Source organism: Haematobia irritans, chromosome 4 (genome assembly GCF_050003625.1).
Source record: "Haematobia irritans isolate KBUSLIRL chromosome 4, ASM5000362v1, whole genome shotgun sequence".
Taxonomy (NCBI): Eukaryota; Metazoa; Arthropoda; class Insecta; order Diptera; family Muscidae; genus Haematobia; species Haematobia irritans.
Genome location: NC_134400.1, coordinates 159,128,099 through 159,145,309, shown reverse-complemented (window position 1 = coordinate 159,145,309; position 17,211 = coordinate 159,128,099). Strand labels below are relative to the sequence as shown.

At 33.6% G+C, this 17,211-nt stretch overlaps 1 protein-coding gene and 2 long non-coding RNA genes across 3 annotated transcripts in view; all 3 read left to right on the top strand.

Moving 5' to 3' along the window:
• Positions 1 to 593: 593 nt before the first annotated feature.
• On the top strand, positions 594 to 1,107 carry LOC142236961 (uncharacterized). The gene is made up of 2 exons (XR_012722280.1): positions 594 to 701; positions 767 to 1,107. It is a non-coding gene; the product is annotated as an uncharacterized LOC142236961 (long non-coding RNA).
• A 1,191-nt stretch (positions 1,108 to 2,298) lies between these two features.
• Positions 2,299 to 2,803, top strand: LOC142235222 (uncharacterized). The gene is made up of 2 exons (XR_012721833.1): positions 2,299 to 2,532; positions 2,590 to 2,803. It is a non-coding gene; the product is annotated as an uncharacterized LOC142235222 (long non-coding RNA).
• A 3,578-nt stretch (positions 2,804 to 6,381) lies between these two features.
• The window catches only part of Setx (probable helicase senataxin), a 36,173-nt gene continuing 25,343 nt past the window's right edge, over positions 6,382 to 17,211 (top strand). Inside the window, exons 1-2 of the mRNA XM_075303617.1 lie at positions 6,382 to 6,718; positions 7,554 to 10,783. Coding sequence (XP_075159732.1) covers positions 6,521 to 6,718; positions 7,554 to 10,783 — 3,428 coding nt within the window. The 5' untranslated portion in view covers positions 6,382 to 6,520. The remainder of the gene's footprint in view (positions 6,719 to 7,553; positions 10,784 to 17,211) is intronic.

The following is a 17,211-nucleotide window of genomic DNA, read 5'->3' as shown; positions in this document are numbered from 1 at the left end:
AAAGGATCAAAGGAAGTAGTCAATTGTCCAACTCTGCACTACTTTCAATTAGCTTTAAGTTAGTTACCACCCTGCCAGCATTTCAAAGTTCCATTTCATCTTCATCGCTACAACAGACTCGTAAATGTCACCACAACCATCGCGAACTGTGATGGGGAAGTATATCAAAAAGTACAAAATGTACATGAAAGTACCCAATAAACACAGGATGAGCGTTTTTCAAATGCAACAATTTTTCAGTTTGAGGGTAAATATAATTTTCAACATAAATTCAACTTGACTTGAAATAGCTCATCTTCAATACATCTTCAAATTGTTTGCGCATTACTTCCCATTTGCCAAAATGTTGACGAAATCTTTGAAAAGGTGTTGAAGATAATATGAGAAAACTTTAACAAAACACTACCCTAAAATGCAACGAAAAAACCATGTTGTTTTCAATACTTATTTGTGCAACGAAGTTCGTGGTCAATTGCAAGAAATAAAAAATGGAAAATTTTAGACAAATAACCAAATAGTTTGTAAAAATAGGTAAGTGAAAATAAAAAATGAAATAAAACTTTATGGAAGTCACTAAATGTATATCTCTTTGCAGAAAACTAAAATTATGGATTCTACGTTCTTGAAAACATTAAAAAGCTGACCGATGAAAAAATGGTGGACAATTAACTAGAACTGCTTCAAATAGTTTATAATAATTGGTACGTCAATATGAAAAATTAAATCAACACTTTAGAGAATTCACTAAATTTAAATCTCTTTGCAGAAAACTAAAATCTTTGGATGCTACATTCTTGCAAACATTAAGAAGCTGACCAATGAAAAATGAGTGACTTATCGACAATAAAAAGTTTCCAGAAACATTACAAGTGCAACCAATTAAAATTGTTAAAAACAACAAATTGTTGAAATCAAAAAACTTCTGGATGAAAATGTGCAGCATATCGTCAGTTTAATTCATATGCTATTATCAGTTTAAAATGGATATTTTGTGAATTCCTTCTGCTGGAAATCAATTCTAACACGCGGTCAGTACGTTCCTAATTTCAAATTACCCGCATGTTAATAAATTTTAATGCTGTTTTATGACACCAAAAGGAAGGAAAACGAATTATCAATGCAAAAGTGTTTAAGATATTTAAAGATTTTGTTGTTTGTTTTTATTTTGTTCTTATTTGTTGATATGTTTAATAAGATTATTATTTATCAATTGGTATTGTAGTGTATTATGTAGTGTAGTGCATTATTATATATTTTATTTTGAAGAAAATGAATAAATTATACAAAATTCATAGAATTTTGGCTTTGACTTTCAATTTGAAGTGTGGATATCATTCATACAAATTTAAGTTGAAAAGCATTTGCAACGATGTTAATTTTGAATTTGACTCGCATCGAAAATTGTTTGACAAATTATTGAGTAGCGATGCATTTCAATTTGAGGATAACACTTGAGATATTATTGCTAAAGGTGAGTACTATGTTCGGGGTTTTCACCAAAACACTAAATTAAAAGTACAAATATATTTATGAAGACGATTATATTTGGATCGAGTCTTTTCAAATAATGGATGGAAAAGATCCAAGGAATTGGTTGGATATAACTTTATATTTCTAAATTAATTAATAAAAAAAAGTAACCGTGAAAATAAGCTGGTTTTCAGCTTGAAAACTGAACATAGTACTTAGCTTAATGTGTTGAATTTCACTGTTGAGGGTAATGTCTGTTTTTTGTTGAGAACGCGATTTTCTCAACAATTTCTCAACTTGAATATTACCCTAATACTTTGAAAAAATGTTTGAAAAATTGTTGAAATTTAGCATTTTTCAAACGTTTGTGTTTATTGGGTATTTTGCCATCACTACTGTTAGAAGAGCCATTTTATTTTTTGTGAAACGCCAAGCGCAACCAGCTTGTTATATTTTATTTAAATAAAAACGAGAATATAATTCTGAAAACATAGATATTACGTTTAAAATTGTGAAAGGTATATGGTGAACAATTTTCGACTTTCCAAATAGAATAAAGTGATCGTTTTTTAAATATTTTTCCAGGCACGCTGCCTCCAACGAAAATAAACAAACTGGCTGATAGACGCTGCAATATCCCAATAAACACAGGTTGAGCGTTTTTCAAATGCAACAACTTTTCAGTTTGAGGGTAAATATAATTTTCAACATAAATTCAACTTGACTTGAAATAGCTCATCTTCAATACATCTTCAAATTGTTTGCGAATTACTTCCAATTTGCCAAAATATTGACGAAATCTTTGAAAAGGTGTTGAAGATAATACCCTGCCAGCATTTCAAAGTTCCATTTCAACCTCATCGTTACCACAGACTCGTAAATGTCACTTCAACCATCATGAAAAGGTACATCAAAAAGTACATGCAAGTAATTTGCCATCCCTACTGTTAAAAAAGCCATTTTTTGTGAAACGCCAAGCGCAACCAGCTTGTTATATTTTAATTAAATAAAAACGAAAATAAAGTTCTGAAAACATAGATTATACGCTTAAAAATGTGAAAGGTATATTGGTGAACAATTTGGTGATTTTCCAAATGGAATAAAGTGATTGTTTTTCAGATATTTTACAGACACGCTGCCTCCATGGAATAAAAACACTGGTTGATAGACGCAGCAACATGTAACTCGCTACTTGTAACTCAACATCATCATTAATGCCAAAAATTATGTTAAATGTAATGTGATAGTGGTATAAATGTTATATTTTTAAGAATTTGTAAATGTTTAATCAAATTAATAAATATCTAAACAAACGTGTTTTACTCGACCACAATGATTCTTTTACAACTATCTTAAAATGCACTTTTTCTGATTGTTTGGAGGGTCCCTTATTGGCGTCGTTCTAAATTGATCTATAAAGGCACCTAATAATTGCACTCATGCGAAACATTTTTGTAGTAACTTGGCGTGGTACAACTTCTCAATAGTGACGGCGCTTTTCCGACGAGTTTTTGATGTCGTATATGATTGTTTTCGACGTAGTGGGGATTCTCAAAAGAGTCCCCAAATTCAAAAAATGTTGGCAGGGTATGAGAAAACTTTGACAAAACACTACCCTAAAATGCAACGAAAAAACCATGTGGTTTTCAATACTTATTTGTGCAACGAAGTTCGTGGTCAATTGCAAGAAATAAAAAAAAATGGAAAATTTTAGACAAATAACCAAATAGTTTATAAAAATAGGTAAGTGAAAATAAAAAATGAAATAAATCTTTAAGGAAGTTACTAAATGTATATCTCTGTGCAGAAAACTAAAATTATGGATTCTACGTTCTTGAAAACATTAAAAGCTGACCAATGAAAAATGAGTGGCTTATCGACAATAAAAAGTTTCCAGAAACATTACAAGTGCAACCAATTAAAATTGTTAAAAACAACAAATTGTTGAAATCAACAACTTCTGGATGAAAATGTGCATCACATCGTCAGTTTAATTCATATGCTATTATCAGTTTAAAATGGATATTTTGTGAATTCCTTCTGCTGGAAATCAATTCTAGCACGCGGTCCAGTACGTTCCTAATTTCAAATTGCCCGCAGGTTAATAAATTTTAATGCTGTTTTATGACATCAAAAGGAAGGAAATCGAATTATCAATGCAAAAGTGTTTACTAATAATGTTTAAGATATTTAAAGTTTTGTTGTTTGTTTTGTTTTTGTTTTTTGTTCTTATTTGTTAATATGTTTAATAAGATTATTATTTGTCAATTGGTATTGTAGTGTAGTATGTAGTGTAGTGTATTATTATATATTTTATTTTGATGAAAATTAATTAATTATACAAAATTCATAGAATTTTGGCTTTGACTTTCAATTTGAAGTGGGGATATCATTCATACAAATTTAGGTTGAAAAGTATTTGCAACGATGTTAATTTTGAATTTGACTCGCATCGAAAATTGTTTGACAAATTATTGAGTAGCGATGCATTTCAATTTGAGGATAACACTTGAGATATTATTGCTAATGTGTTGAATTTCACTGTTGAGGGTAATGTCTGCTTTTTGTTGAGAAGGCGATTTTCTCAACAATTTCTCAACTTGAATATTACCCTAATCCTTTGAAAAAATGTTTGAAAAATTGTTGAAATTTAGCATTTTTCAAACGTTTGTGTTTATTGGGATGTAACTAGCTACTTGTAACTCAACATCATTCTTTTATTAATGCAAAAAATTAGGTTAAATGTGATGAGATAAACCGAACAAAGTTATATTTATAAGAAATTATAAACGTTTAATCAAATCAATAAACATCTACACAATCGTGTTTTACTTGACCACAATGATTCTTCTACAATTACCTTAAAATGCACTTTTTCTGATAGTTTGCCGGGGCTCTTATTGGCGTCCTTCTAAATTGATCTAAATATGCACCTAATAATTGCACTGATGAGAAACTTTTTTGTAGTAACTTGGCGTGGTACAACTTCTCAATAGTGACAGCGCTTTTCCGACAAGTTTTTGATGTCGTATATAATTGTTTTCGACCTAATGGGGATTCGCAGAAGCGCCCCCAAATTCAAAAAATGTTGGCAGGGCAATACGTTAATTTAAAATTAGTTATTTTTCAGTCAAAGAAAAGTTAGTTAATTAAAAGTTGTCCCTAAAATCAATATTTTTTATCTTACTACAATAAAAGATGGTTCATAAATGTATATTTTCATAAAACAAAAATTTATTAATATGACAATTTAATAAGAAACTTCAAAATATAACAATGCAGTTTTCTGGAATACAGGACCCTTTCTTTTTTAAAAGGCCTTCTCAAATGTCGTTTGCTAACACCCTTCGTGTTCTTTTGGAAGAAATATTCAAACAGCCGAACACAATAATAATTTTGTTATTAAAAAAACACTTTCCACTTTTTCAGTAATTTTCTATTTTAAGAAACAATTTTTCAACGATGCGATAGCACGCGGTATTGTTTACTAATGAACTGCCAAATGAGTTTACAAAAAACGACGCTGTCTACAATCGGTTGCCGTTAGCGAAATGTTTTATACACTTTTGTTAATGTAATCTCTGCATTGCATAGTAGTTGTTTTAAACTTGGTCTATACAAGCGAATTTAAAGTTAGTGTTTTTGGTAGCCAGCTACTCATTTGACGGTAGAGATACTACGTTCGCACTAGAAACGAAATCTCGCTATTTAGAACCAAAATCTCTTTACAAATCTCAAGTGTTCGGACTGGCAAAATAACGAAATTTCGTAGATTTCAGGATTTAACAGCTGTTTGTAAATATATCAATACAAACACAAACCATATGTGTACACGCACACATACATTCATATACAAGGAAAATTGGGGCAGGGTTGCAAAAAGCGCATTTTTAGTACTAAAACCACAGTTGTACAAGGAAGTATAGGGGATTTTGAAAGAGATTTTGTTGAAATCCTCTACGAGCCAGCTGATATTTGCCTATTACAAATCTACTGAGATCTAGGAAGATTTCGGCCAAAATCCGCGTTTACGAGGGTTTCGTGTCTACCCTGCCAGCATTTCAATGTTCCATTTCATCCTCATCGCTACCACAGACTCGTAAGTGACACTGCAACAATCGCCAACTGTGATAGTATTTTGCCATCACTATTCGCATGAAAGTATTTTGCCATCACTATTGTTACAAGAGCCATTTTATATTTTGTGAAACACCAAGCGCAACTGACTTATTATAATTTATTTCAATGAAAACGAAAATAAAGTGCTGAAAACATAGTTATTACGCTTAAAATTGTGAAAAGTAAATTGGTGAACAATTTTTGACTTTCCAAATGGAATAAAGTGATAGTTTTTCAAATATTTTTCCAGACACGCTGCCTCCATTGGGAATAAAAGTACTGGCTGATAAACGCTACAACATTTAACTTACAACTAGTAACTCAACATCAATCTCTTATTAATGCATAAAAATGTGATGTGATAGTCGTATAAATGTTATATTTATGAGAATTTATAAATGTTTCATAAAATTAATAAACATCTAAACAATCGTGTTTTACTTGACCACAATGATTCTTTTACAACTATCTTAAAATGCACTTTGTCTGATTGTTTGAAGGGGCTCTTATGGTGTCCTTCTAAATGTATCCAGAAGGGCTCCTAATAATTGCACTCATGCGATACTTTTTTGTAGTAACTTGGCGTGGTACAACTTCTCAATAGTGACGGCGCTTTTCCGAGGAGTTTTGGATATCGTATACGACTGTTTTCGACGTAGTGGGGATTCTCAGGAGCGCCCCCAAATTCAAAAAATGTTGGCAGGGTAGTGCGAATGTAGTATTACCTTCAATATATTTTTGCTTGTTTATCTGTGTTTACGCTACATAATATTTACACTGTGGCAACACTCAAATAGCAGACATCGCCAGTCGGAGAGGTAAATTGTGAATTGATCATTTTGAACATAAACAAAAAAGGCGACACATTCCATTGGTTATTAAATATTCTATGGGATGAATGCACCTTCCACCACCTTCCTAGCTTTTTACCATGAATAATCTGAGGTATTCTTCATGGGTTTTGGAGAGAGTTCAAATTGGCGAATGTCATCGTTTGAGGATCGGAATTAGTACAGTTGGACGTCATTCATCCTCACTGATTCGCATATTGGATTCCAATTATGTGTCGCGACATCATGCAGAAATTGAAGTATCCGCTGATAACCAATCGGTCACCATAAAAGATTTGGTAAGTTTTGTCTTCAATATGAGAGGTCTGAGTTTACAACGCTATTGTTTTTGTAATGAATGTTGTTGGAGGTTGGTTGGAATAATGTGATTATTGCACATCCTATTACAAACTCGATCAATTTTGGTGGTTGCAAGGCTGGCGTTTTATTTTCCTATCCTATAAAAAATAACTACTGATGCAAGTGCATCATTTTATTTAGTACGCTCAATAATAATCCACTAATATGAAAAGAGTCTGTTCCATCAATAAAAATATTTAACGTCGGTGTGCTTAAGACCAAATAGTTATATGGAACTTTTGCGTGCCAATGAATGTAATGTGCAACCGTGGTCAAAAGTAATGTGAATGAAAAATCTTTATTCTAATTTAATCTACTCCCGATACCATATGTTAATGCTATGCCAAAGCCATGAATGCCATCTTCGATTCATCTTTTATCATCTCTTTAATCAAAATGCATTTCCAGAAGTCAAAGACTCCAAATATGGCGAATACGTTGGTTGCATAGCGAAAGTGTTTCGAAGAATGAGTGCAGTGGGAGCCGATGTAACGATATATGTATTTATTCCTGTCAACTCAAGAAAAAAAAAATACAACACGAAATGTAAAACCCGCGAAGTTAAAATTTATAGTGCATACTCGTAAACGATACTATTGACATTTCATTCAGATCGACCCGTATTTGGTTCTTACCTCGTGTAGAAACATAAGTATTTATTTGTTTGTAGGCTATTTGATTACTATTATATTTATTATGCAGCCATCTGTAATGTAATGGTCAAATATTATATTTCATAGTTTCATAGTTTCTAAAATAATTCTACCATTTTAGAATTCCGTCAATGGTGTTTTTGTAAACAGTGCTCTTCACAAGAATGCAACAATTACTCTCGGTGCTGGAGATACAATTGGAATTGGTGTAGCAACTCATTGTTCTGAGGAAGAAGATGAATTAACTCTACCCATATACGTATTAAAATATTGCCCAATAACCAGAATCAAATCAAATGGAAAACCAGCTCAACCGACAGCTAAAAGGGAAACAGACAATATACCCTCTACCAGCAGACAAGCCACCAATGTCAATTCTTCAAAACCCTGTACGGACGAACACATTTTAATAATTAGTGACGATGAGAATGACTTCATCGAACCCAAAAAAGCTGAACAATCTAAGAACAATGATATCTCTGGAAATGGGAAAGATCACCAATTGGACATTAAAAAAGAAAAAATCCAGGATGAGAAATTATGCCAAAAATCGCCAGAAGCAGGTCAAATGAAAGAGGAAATTTCTAAAGTAAACATATTGCAAGATATCAATTTGAATAAGTCTCTTCCCCTCGAGCCTTCTGGTAGGAGCAACAACGAACAAGAACGCCAGAATATTTTTGCCAAACCAACCGAAGCAAATAAAGATCAAAATGCTAGCAATAGTAAAGAAAAAGTACCACCAACATCCTCCACAATTAACGATGCCAACATTCATATACCTATTATTTCGGAAATTAAACAGGAACGCATCCGTTCTGTTTCAGCCGATGTTATGAATATATTTGGAGAGTTGGATGAGGATGAGAAGGACAAATTAAAAGAAATAAACCCATTGGTATATAATGACCTAAGCGGAAAACCTTTATTACCTTTGGCAAATGTGGAGAGTCATATTTCCAATGGAGACTTCATTACTTTACTTAGTGATGATGAGACTCCTGCAGAAGAGGCAGCGGAAGAAACAGAGGAAGAAGAGGATTTGGGGATTATTATCCATCATTCACCAGAGAAACCTACGTCCGAAAAACATTTACCGAAAGAGATTACTAAGAGTCCTAATATATTTAATACTTCACTAAATGATTCAACTGATGACAATAATGCTGCCCTAGAGATACTAAAAAATCATTTAAATGAGAATAAAGCTAAAGATACTTCTATAAATAACGATAATATAGACTTGGAAGATTATACGTCATATGAACCCAATTCAGAAGATGAAGATATTGAGGAGATTATGTTCTCTCAAGTACTATTGAACGATATGAAAGCCGAATTGCAGGACGACTTTGATAAAGAATTGGAAAATGATCCTCCTAAAGAAAATGAAAATGCTGACCCACCTATTGAAATAAAACAGGAAATTGATTATGAAAAAAGCGCTTCATTATTAAGTGAGTTGAACAATTCATGCTGGGTCATAAGTGACGATGAAGACTATGATAAAGAATTGGAAACAAAGGTTTCCGACTGGTCTAATAAAATCTTTTCGCAGAGTTATAATTGCAACAATATGTCTCAGGTATATGATATTAGTGATATGGAAGATGATGGCGATGATGACAAAGGAGATGCCGATGATGATTTGGATATTGAAGATATTGGTCGAATTGAAGATGATATTGATGGCATTGTAGATTTATACAATAGCATAGAGGACATAAATGATTCCAAACCTAAAGAAGCGGAGTTGACAGATACTACACATGATACAAATCCGACTAAGTCTTCAAAAGACTACAACTTACAAGACCCTACAATGCGAGATGGAACCGCCGAAATTAAAAAAACTGAAAATCAAATGTCTTCCTCCAAAGATGACAAAGTGGACCAGAGACAAAAAAGTCCTGAAATTGTAACAGCACCAGTAGAAAATACTGACTCACCCTTGATACGATCTAGACGTAAGAGTATTACAAAACTCAAACCAGTTCCTTCTTCATCATCTTCCGAAGAAGAATTTGAAAATGAAAATGATAAATATGTAGGCTCTAGTGCCACTGTAGAGCCACTTCCAAAAGCAAGTGATGACAAATCTATTTCAAAAGAAAAACCGACCACATTAAGATCTAAGCCTGAGATAATCAATCCACCAGTTTTACCTAAACACAGGGGTAAATTAAGGGGAGTTTCTGCAGAGCCAAGTTCACCGTTTAGGGCCAACTCAAAATTGATACCTCCAATATCGAAAAAATTAAATACCATCAGGGAACAAATACGCATCGAAGAAACACATAAGGCTCTGAAGAAAAAGTGGACTGAAAAACCAAGTGTAGGTAAGAAACGTGACAAAGAACGCATAAAATGCATAAAGGAATGTCGAAAGGACAAATTAAAACAGCTGGCTGAAAAAAATATCTCTCCTACCAAAGATAGCCTAAAACGAAAAAGCACAACGTCTGCAGAGCATGGGGAAGCAAATGCGAAAAAGGCTAAAGTAAAGATTACAACGAACAACAGAGGAGCTTTCTTAACCGAAGAGCAACCAAAAGTGGCCACAACGGCTAAAACCAAAGCAAATGAATCAAACGCATTCAAAATTCCTAAAGTCATTGTCCCTAAGATAGATGAACCCAAACAGAAAGAGGGTTTGAAGCGTTCTCATAGTATTGATGACATTAGAAAACACAAGGAACCCATTAGAAGGGCATCTAGCATAGATGGTGGTTTTACAACATTTTCTCAGGAAATATCCAAAGCAGACCAATTGCTACTCAAAAAACCAGAATCAAAAACAAATATATCAAATAAACGTGCCACCGTAGCGTCAACGTCATCTACTAATAAACATCCTGATGGTCCAAGTGCCGTCTGCAAAGAGGCCGTGGCTGCTCGTGCCCTTAGAACAACGAATAAAATAACTTTTGCCTCTATGGAAAGAAATATTACCGAATCTGAAAAGAACAAAAATAAACTGAGTTCGATGTGCAACAAACGATCTAACAAACCCGATGATAACCCGCCATCAATCCTATCGTCACCAGTACGAGGACTTTCGAAAAAGAAAACTGTCCGATTTAATGACACACCCATTATACACTACATCGAACGAGTGTGTGGGTCAAGAAAAGTGGTTGGTAAAGATATTTTACCTATGAGCACTCATAAGGACCGTCGCCATATGATAAGGCGTACATATCCCATTGTAGATAACACAGATCAAATTATTTCACAAATTTTATGTTGGAGTGATGAATGGTTGGTGAAACGTAATGCTGCTGTAGATGCTGCTGGCGATATTGTTTATCCAATGCCAACACAATTTAATTCATTTGACCATTATAAAAGGTATGTATATCAACTTTTGGAAACATTATCGACTTTAGTCAATTTTTCCGTCATTTTTATATGATCCTCCTCCATAGGAAATAAAATTTCATTCTTCTATCATTTTTTGTCGAATTTTTTATATGTTCTGCCATAGGGCAATATTTTGATTTCATTTCATTCTTTCATTATTTTATTGCCATATTAAAATCCGAAAAGGACAATTTGTCAATATTACATATCACCTTTCGAAATCACGCCTAATTCGAAACAAAATAAGATATGTACCAGTACTAGTTTTTAGTAGAAAAGTTCTCCGTATTGGTCCATAATATATATCCCACATATAAACCGACAAAAATATTATTTGAAATAGCTGCAAATAATATTGTTATAAAGCAGTACAAAAATGTAATGAATTTATCTCAAAACTAAAAAAATTAATATTCAGTTTACTGTTTTACTTAGAATAGCTTAAGAAGCAAAACTTCCCTTGAGAGAATCGATTCCGCAATTCAAAACAATATGTAAATATAATAAACAAACAAAGTTGTTTTTAACTAACAAAACTTGAAGGATTAATGACGTTTTTGCAATGAATCTGATCCAATCGCCCGGACTGTAACATGTACCAGAAGTTTATAGATGTGTATCTGGCATTCTCTTTTCAATGACTCAATTATCTTCTTTGTCAATGATAAATTGTAAATAAAATCATGCATTCGGACGTTAATCGTTTTTTTTAATATCAGGCTCTGCGTTGTATTCAAATAAATTATTACAATCGTCTGACTATAGAAACCAGTAATATGAATAATTAAATGATTTTCAACTTTCCAATAATCTCCCTATACATTAAAAATTTTTTGTTTGAATATGTTGCTACACTATTCAGACCTTGCACTGATAAAGAGATAACTAAAAATGAAGATGAAAATTCCTTTACTTAAACAAATTTGATTGAGTAAGAATGTTCGAACGTACCCTTTCAATCTTGCTTTACAATATATTATTAAAAAAAAATTAAAAGATAAAAATGATTTGCAATTATTATTTGTTGAAATACTTTGTTTCAATCAAGTTAGCATACAATTAGAGTTTTAAAAATATCATTTTTGTTCTGAAAAAAGCTTTTATAGTCAGTCACTGAAAAATTTTATTCGAATTACATTAAAACGTTTTCTTATCAATTTTTCTAATTTGGAGCGTTTCATTTTGCTATTACAAGAGGTTATGGGCGACGCAAAAGAAACTCACGGTATACCCCAATTCAGAGGGGAAGGATTTGATGACTGGCAGTTCCGCGTGAAAATTCACCTGGACTCGCAAAACTTATTGGATGTTCTAACCGGCATGCCTCCAAGTGGCGAAGCTGCCTTAATTGAATTCAGGAAGAAGGATAAGAAAGCAATGGACCGAATCGTAAGCTTTGTCCATTCGGATTGTTTAAGCTTCATTCGCGATAAAGAAAGTGCCAAGGATATGTGGGACAGTCTGCATGCGGCATTTGCAAAAAAGTCTGTGGTAAACCAATTGCTTTTAAGGAAGAAACTAGCCATGTTGCGAATGAATGATGGAGATTCAATAATAACGCATATATTAGCATTCGAAAACTTGGTGAGACAACTCAAATTGGCTGGTGCGACTATGGAAGACGCAGATGTGCTAGCTCAACTGTTTCTAACACTACCGGAAAAATACGACCCTTTGATAACCGCTCTTCAAAACATGGATAATGGGAAATTGAATCTGAATATCGTAAAAGAACGATTAATGTCCGAAGAAGCTAAACTTTGTGATCGCCTCGTTGAAGTAAGTGACAAAACGGCATTTTCTGGGAAAAAGTTCATCAAGAAAAAGAAGAATTTCAACGGTAAGTGCTATAAATGCAATAAATACGGCCATCAAGCAAAGGATTGTTGGCAAGCAGAGGCAAGATCAGCAAAATCAAAAGCTGTTTCCTTTATGGTCAACACCAGAAATGACGTCCGATCAGAAAATGTAGCCAAAATTGCATTCAAGATCGACTCGGGAGCCAGCGACCATATGGCTAAAGAAAAATCTTATTTTTCATCAATGACGAAACTAAGGACCCCAGTTGAAATAAATGTAGCGAAAAATAGTGAATCTATAATTGCAAATTATGTAGGGGATATAAAAGGAATTAGTAATAAAGGAGTTAAATTCTATATGAAAGACGTTTTATACACTCCAGATCTGAGAGATAATTTATTATCTGTCCGAAAACTAACCAATGAGGGTTTAGTAGTCAGATTTGTGGATAATACTGCCATTATTCAAAAGGGGGAAAACAAAATAGCATTTGCATATCTGCGTGGAAACCTCTACGAACTCTCACTAAGCATTGATTCAAAATCAGCAATGATATGTAACACAAATGATGTTACCTTGTGGCATAAACGGCTAGGTCACATAGGGATATCTGGAATGGAAAAATTAAAACATATGAAAATGCTAAACGAACGGGTACCTACCCGTGACCTAAACTTTTGTGACGTGTGTACAGAGGCGAAACAATGTAGAGATCCATTTAATAATTCCAGACAGAGGTCAACAAGACTACTTGAGAGAATTCACTCTGATGTATGCGGCCCTATCACACCCAGCTCATGGGATGGCTGCAAGTATTTTGTCTCCTTCATAGACGATTTTTCTCATTTCGCCATGATATTTTGCATTAAAAAGAAATCTCAAGTTTTTGAGAAATTTAAAGAATATGACGCGTTGGTGACAGCCATGTTCCCCCAATTGAGAATTTCAAAGGTTACAATCGACCAAGGTAGAGAATACTTGGCTATAGACCAACAAAAATGGTACAAGGAAAAAGGTATTCAGATAGAACCCACAGTTGCCTATACACCCCAGCAAAACGGGGTTTCTGAGAGATTTAATCGCACAGTAACTGAAAAGATCAGATCAATGCTAATAGAGTCCAATTCTCCTAAGTATTTATGGAATGAAGCTGCTCTATCAGCTGTATACATTATTAACAGATGTCCTACTCGAGCTCTTGATAATAAAGTAACTCCCGCAGAAATATGGTATGGTAAAAAGCTCAGCTTAGGAAAAATAAGAGTTTTTGGATGCAAGGCATATGTTTGGGTGCCAGATGAAAAAAGAAAGAAATTAGATCCAAAAGGGAAGAAAATGACTATGGTTGGTTATGCTCCCAATGGTTACCGATTGTGGGACATCGAAAATAGAAAAGTTGTCGTGGCACGTGACGTCAAATTTGACGAAGAGTGTTACCCATTTGGGTTGCAAGAATCAAAAACTGATGACACTAATATTATAATATGTCACGAGCAAGGGGGGGAAGAATATGATGCTGTGACCGAATGCGAAATATCTCCTGGTGAGTCGTCCACAAATTTAGAAGATGAATCTATACAAGAAGCAAGTGGTATCGAAAGTCAATTGCTTGAAAATTTAGAAGACATCCAATCAGGAGAAGATTCTGTTGAAATTCAGCAGGAAAACACAACAAGAAATAGTCGAAGAATATCTCGTTTGCCAACAAAACTGTTTGATTATATAACAGGCTTCAACGCAGAAAAAATACAAAATAATGTCCCAGAAAACTATGAAGATATTTTTAAAAGGAACGACGAAGACAAATGGAAAAGTGCAGTGGATGATGAGCTTAAGTCTATGAAGGATAATAAAGTTTGGAAAATTGTGTCTACTCCTCCTAACTCAAAGTTGCTAACGTCGAAATGGGTCTTTCGAATAAAGGAGGATGAAAATGGAAACCCAACTAAATATAAAGCTAGGCTAGTTGTACGAGGTTACCTTCAGAAGTACGGAGTAGATTATAATGAAACTTATGCTCCTGTCGCAAAGTTAACTACCCTTCGAATAGTTCTAGCTGTTGGAATACATCATGGATATTTCTTCCATCAGCTAGACGTGAAAACTGCTTTTCTACACGGAAATTTAAATGAAAATATATACATGGAAATACCTGATGGTCTTATATGTAAAAATGGACTTTGCTGCAAACTTGAGAAGTCCCTATATGGATTGAAGCAAGCGCCTAAATGTTGGAACGATAAATTCAATAATTTCATCGTCTCATTGGGCTTTATACGTTCAAAACATGACTACTGCCTCTACGTGAAGAAAAATAAGAAAACCAATGACGTACTTTATTTAATATTATATGTAGATGATCTTCTTATAATTGGAAGTAAACTAGAAAGTATAAACATGCTCAAAGAACAACTAAGCGAAAAATTCGAAATGTCAGATTGTGGACCACTTAAGTATTTCCTAGGTATAAAATTTGTATACGAAAATGGTTGCTTAGCTATATCTCAAGAAAATAATATTAGAAAAGTATTGGAAAAATTTGGCCTCCAAGATTGCAATCCAGTGAAAACGCCAATGGAAAAAGGGCTTCATTTGCAACGCTTTGAAAACGAAGAAATTACCAAACAGCCATTCAGGGAACTTTTGGGAAGTCTAATGTACATTATGTTGTGTTCAAGGCCAGATATATGCTACCAAGTTGGTTATCTTGGAAGGTTTCAAGAAAATCCTTCAGATGTGCATTGGCAACATTTAAAAAGAATTGCAAGATATCTTAAAGGCACTGTAACCACCAAGCTAATATTTAAAAATTGTGAATCTGAGCCGATTATTGGGTACGCAGATGCGGATTGGGAATCAGAAACCATAGACAGAAAATCTGTAAGTGGATATATATTCAAAGTGTTTGGTTGTACAGTCGCCTGGTGCAGCAAGAAACAGAAAACTGTCGCAACTTCATCATCTGAAGCAGAATATGTGGCACTCAGTATGGCAACAGCAGAAGCTGTGTGGATGCGGGGCGTTATGCAAGATCTTATGGAAATAGATGAACATTACAGAGTCAAAATATATGAAGATAACAACGGTTGTATCGGCATGGCAAATAATTTAGAAAGTAAACGTGTGAAGCACATTGATGTGAAACACCATTTTATAAGGGACCACATTACAAACGGAACTATTTCCGTAGAACACATCACCACCGAAAAACAACTGGCTGATATTTTTACGAAGTCAACGGATGCTAGTAAATACATGAATATGCGAAATGAGCTTGGGCTAGTTGATTGAGAGGGGGTGTTGAAATACTTTGTTTCAATCAAGTTAGCATACAATTAGAGTTTTAAAAATATCATTTTTGTTCTGAAAAAAGCTTTTATAGTCAGTCACTGAAAAATTTTATTCGAATTACATTAAAACGTTTTCTTATCAATTTTTCTAATTTGGAGCGTTTCATTTTGCTATTACAAGATTATTTTTATATGATATATTCTTTTTTTTTATTGTTGAGTTAAGTGATGAAGAATTTATTTATATCCTAAATATTTTCTGTGGTATTTTACAAAGTTGTCTTCCTAAAATACCACAAAATACATTTATTGGCACGCTTTCGCACGAGGTCTGATCGAAATGTAACCGTTATTTTTTAATTATTTATTTATTCATCAGTAACTTCCTTGTCCCCTTCAAATAAGTCCCCTAAAATAGTATACACTTCTGCCAGACTTTTTTCGAATTACCCTCGATACACTTCTGAAAAGCGCTGTTTCGGATAAGCAACAGCTCTTGTTTCAATTTTTTATCTTCTCAATTGTAGCTAAACGTTTTCCTTTCATCGGTGTCTTCATTTTTGGCAAAGGAAAAAGTCAACGGGGCCAATTCTACCAATTGTGAGAAAATTTTCTATAGAAATAAAACTTTGAGAAAAAATTCTACAGAAAGAAAATTTTGAAAAAATCTTCTATAAAAATAAAATTTTGAGAAATTTTATCGGGAAAAAATAAATTTGACAAACATTATTTTCCTCTGTTGGTTAAGCTACACTTGTAGTTTAGTCAATGCATGGTTTTAAGCTGAAATCAAAAAACAACAACAATGCTTAAAGAACAAAACCAATAAAAACAAAACAAAACGAATGAAAAAAAGAGGAAGCACTCTCAAAATAAACAGCCAACTGCACTCAAATCGATGATTTGACGGTGGCAAAGGAAAAGAGATATCTTCGTACGAATTTATTTCGGCATAAGCCGACTATTATGTAAAACCTTTTTTCGGAAGGTTCAAGTGTGGTTCATTGTTGGGTTTAATGAACTGCCTGAATTTATTCTGATAATTGGTTGATAGTTTTGCTGCAAGTAGAGGATGCTGATGAGGAATGTGGTATTTCCGAAACGTGCGTCCATCCAACCATCTTGCAGTCTATAGGGCTTTGCCCAAATAAATTTGACAAACATTATTTTCCTCTGTTGGTTAAGCTACACTTTTAGTTTAGTCAATGCATGGTTTTAAGCTGAAATCAAAAACACCAACAATGATTAAAGAACAAAACCAACAATAACAAAACAAAACGAAGGGAAATAACATTTTGAGAAAATTTCCTATAGAAATAAAATTTT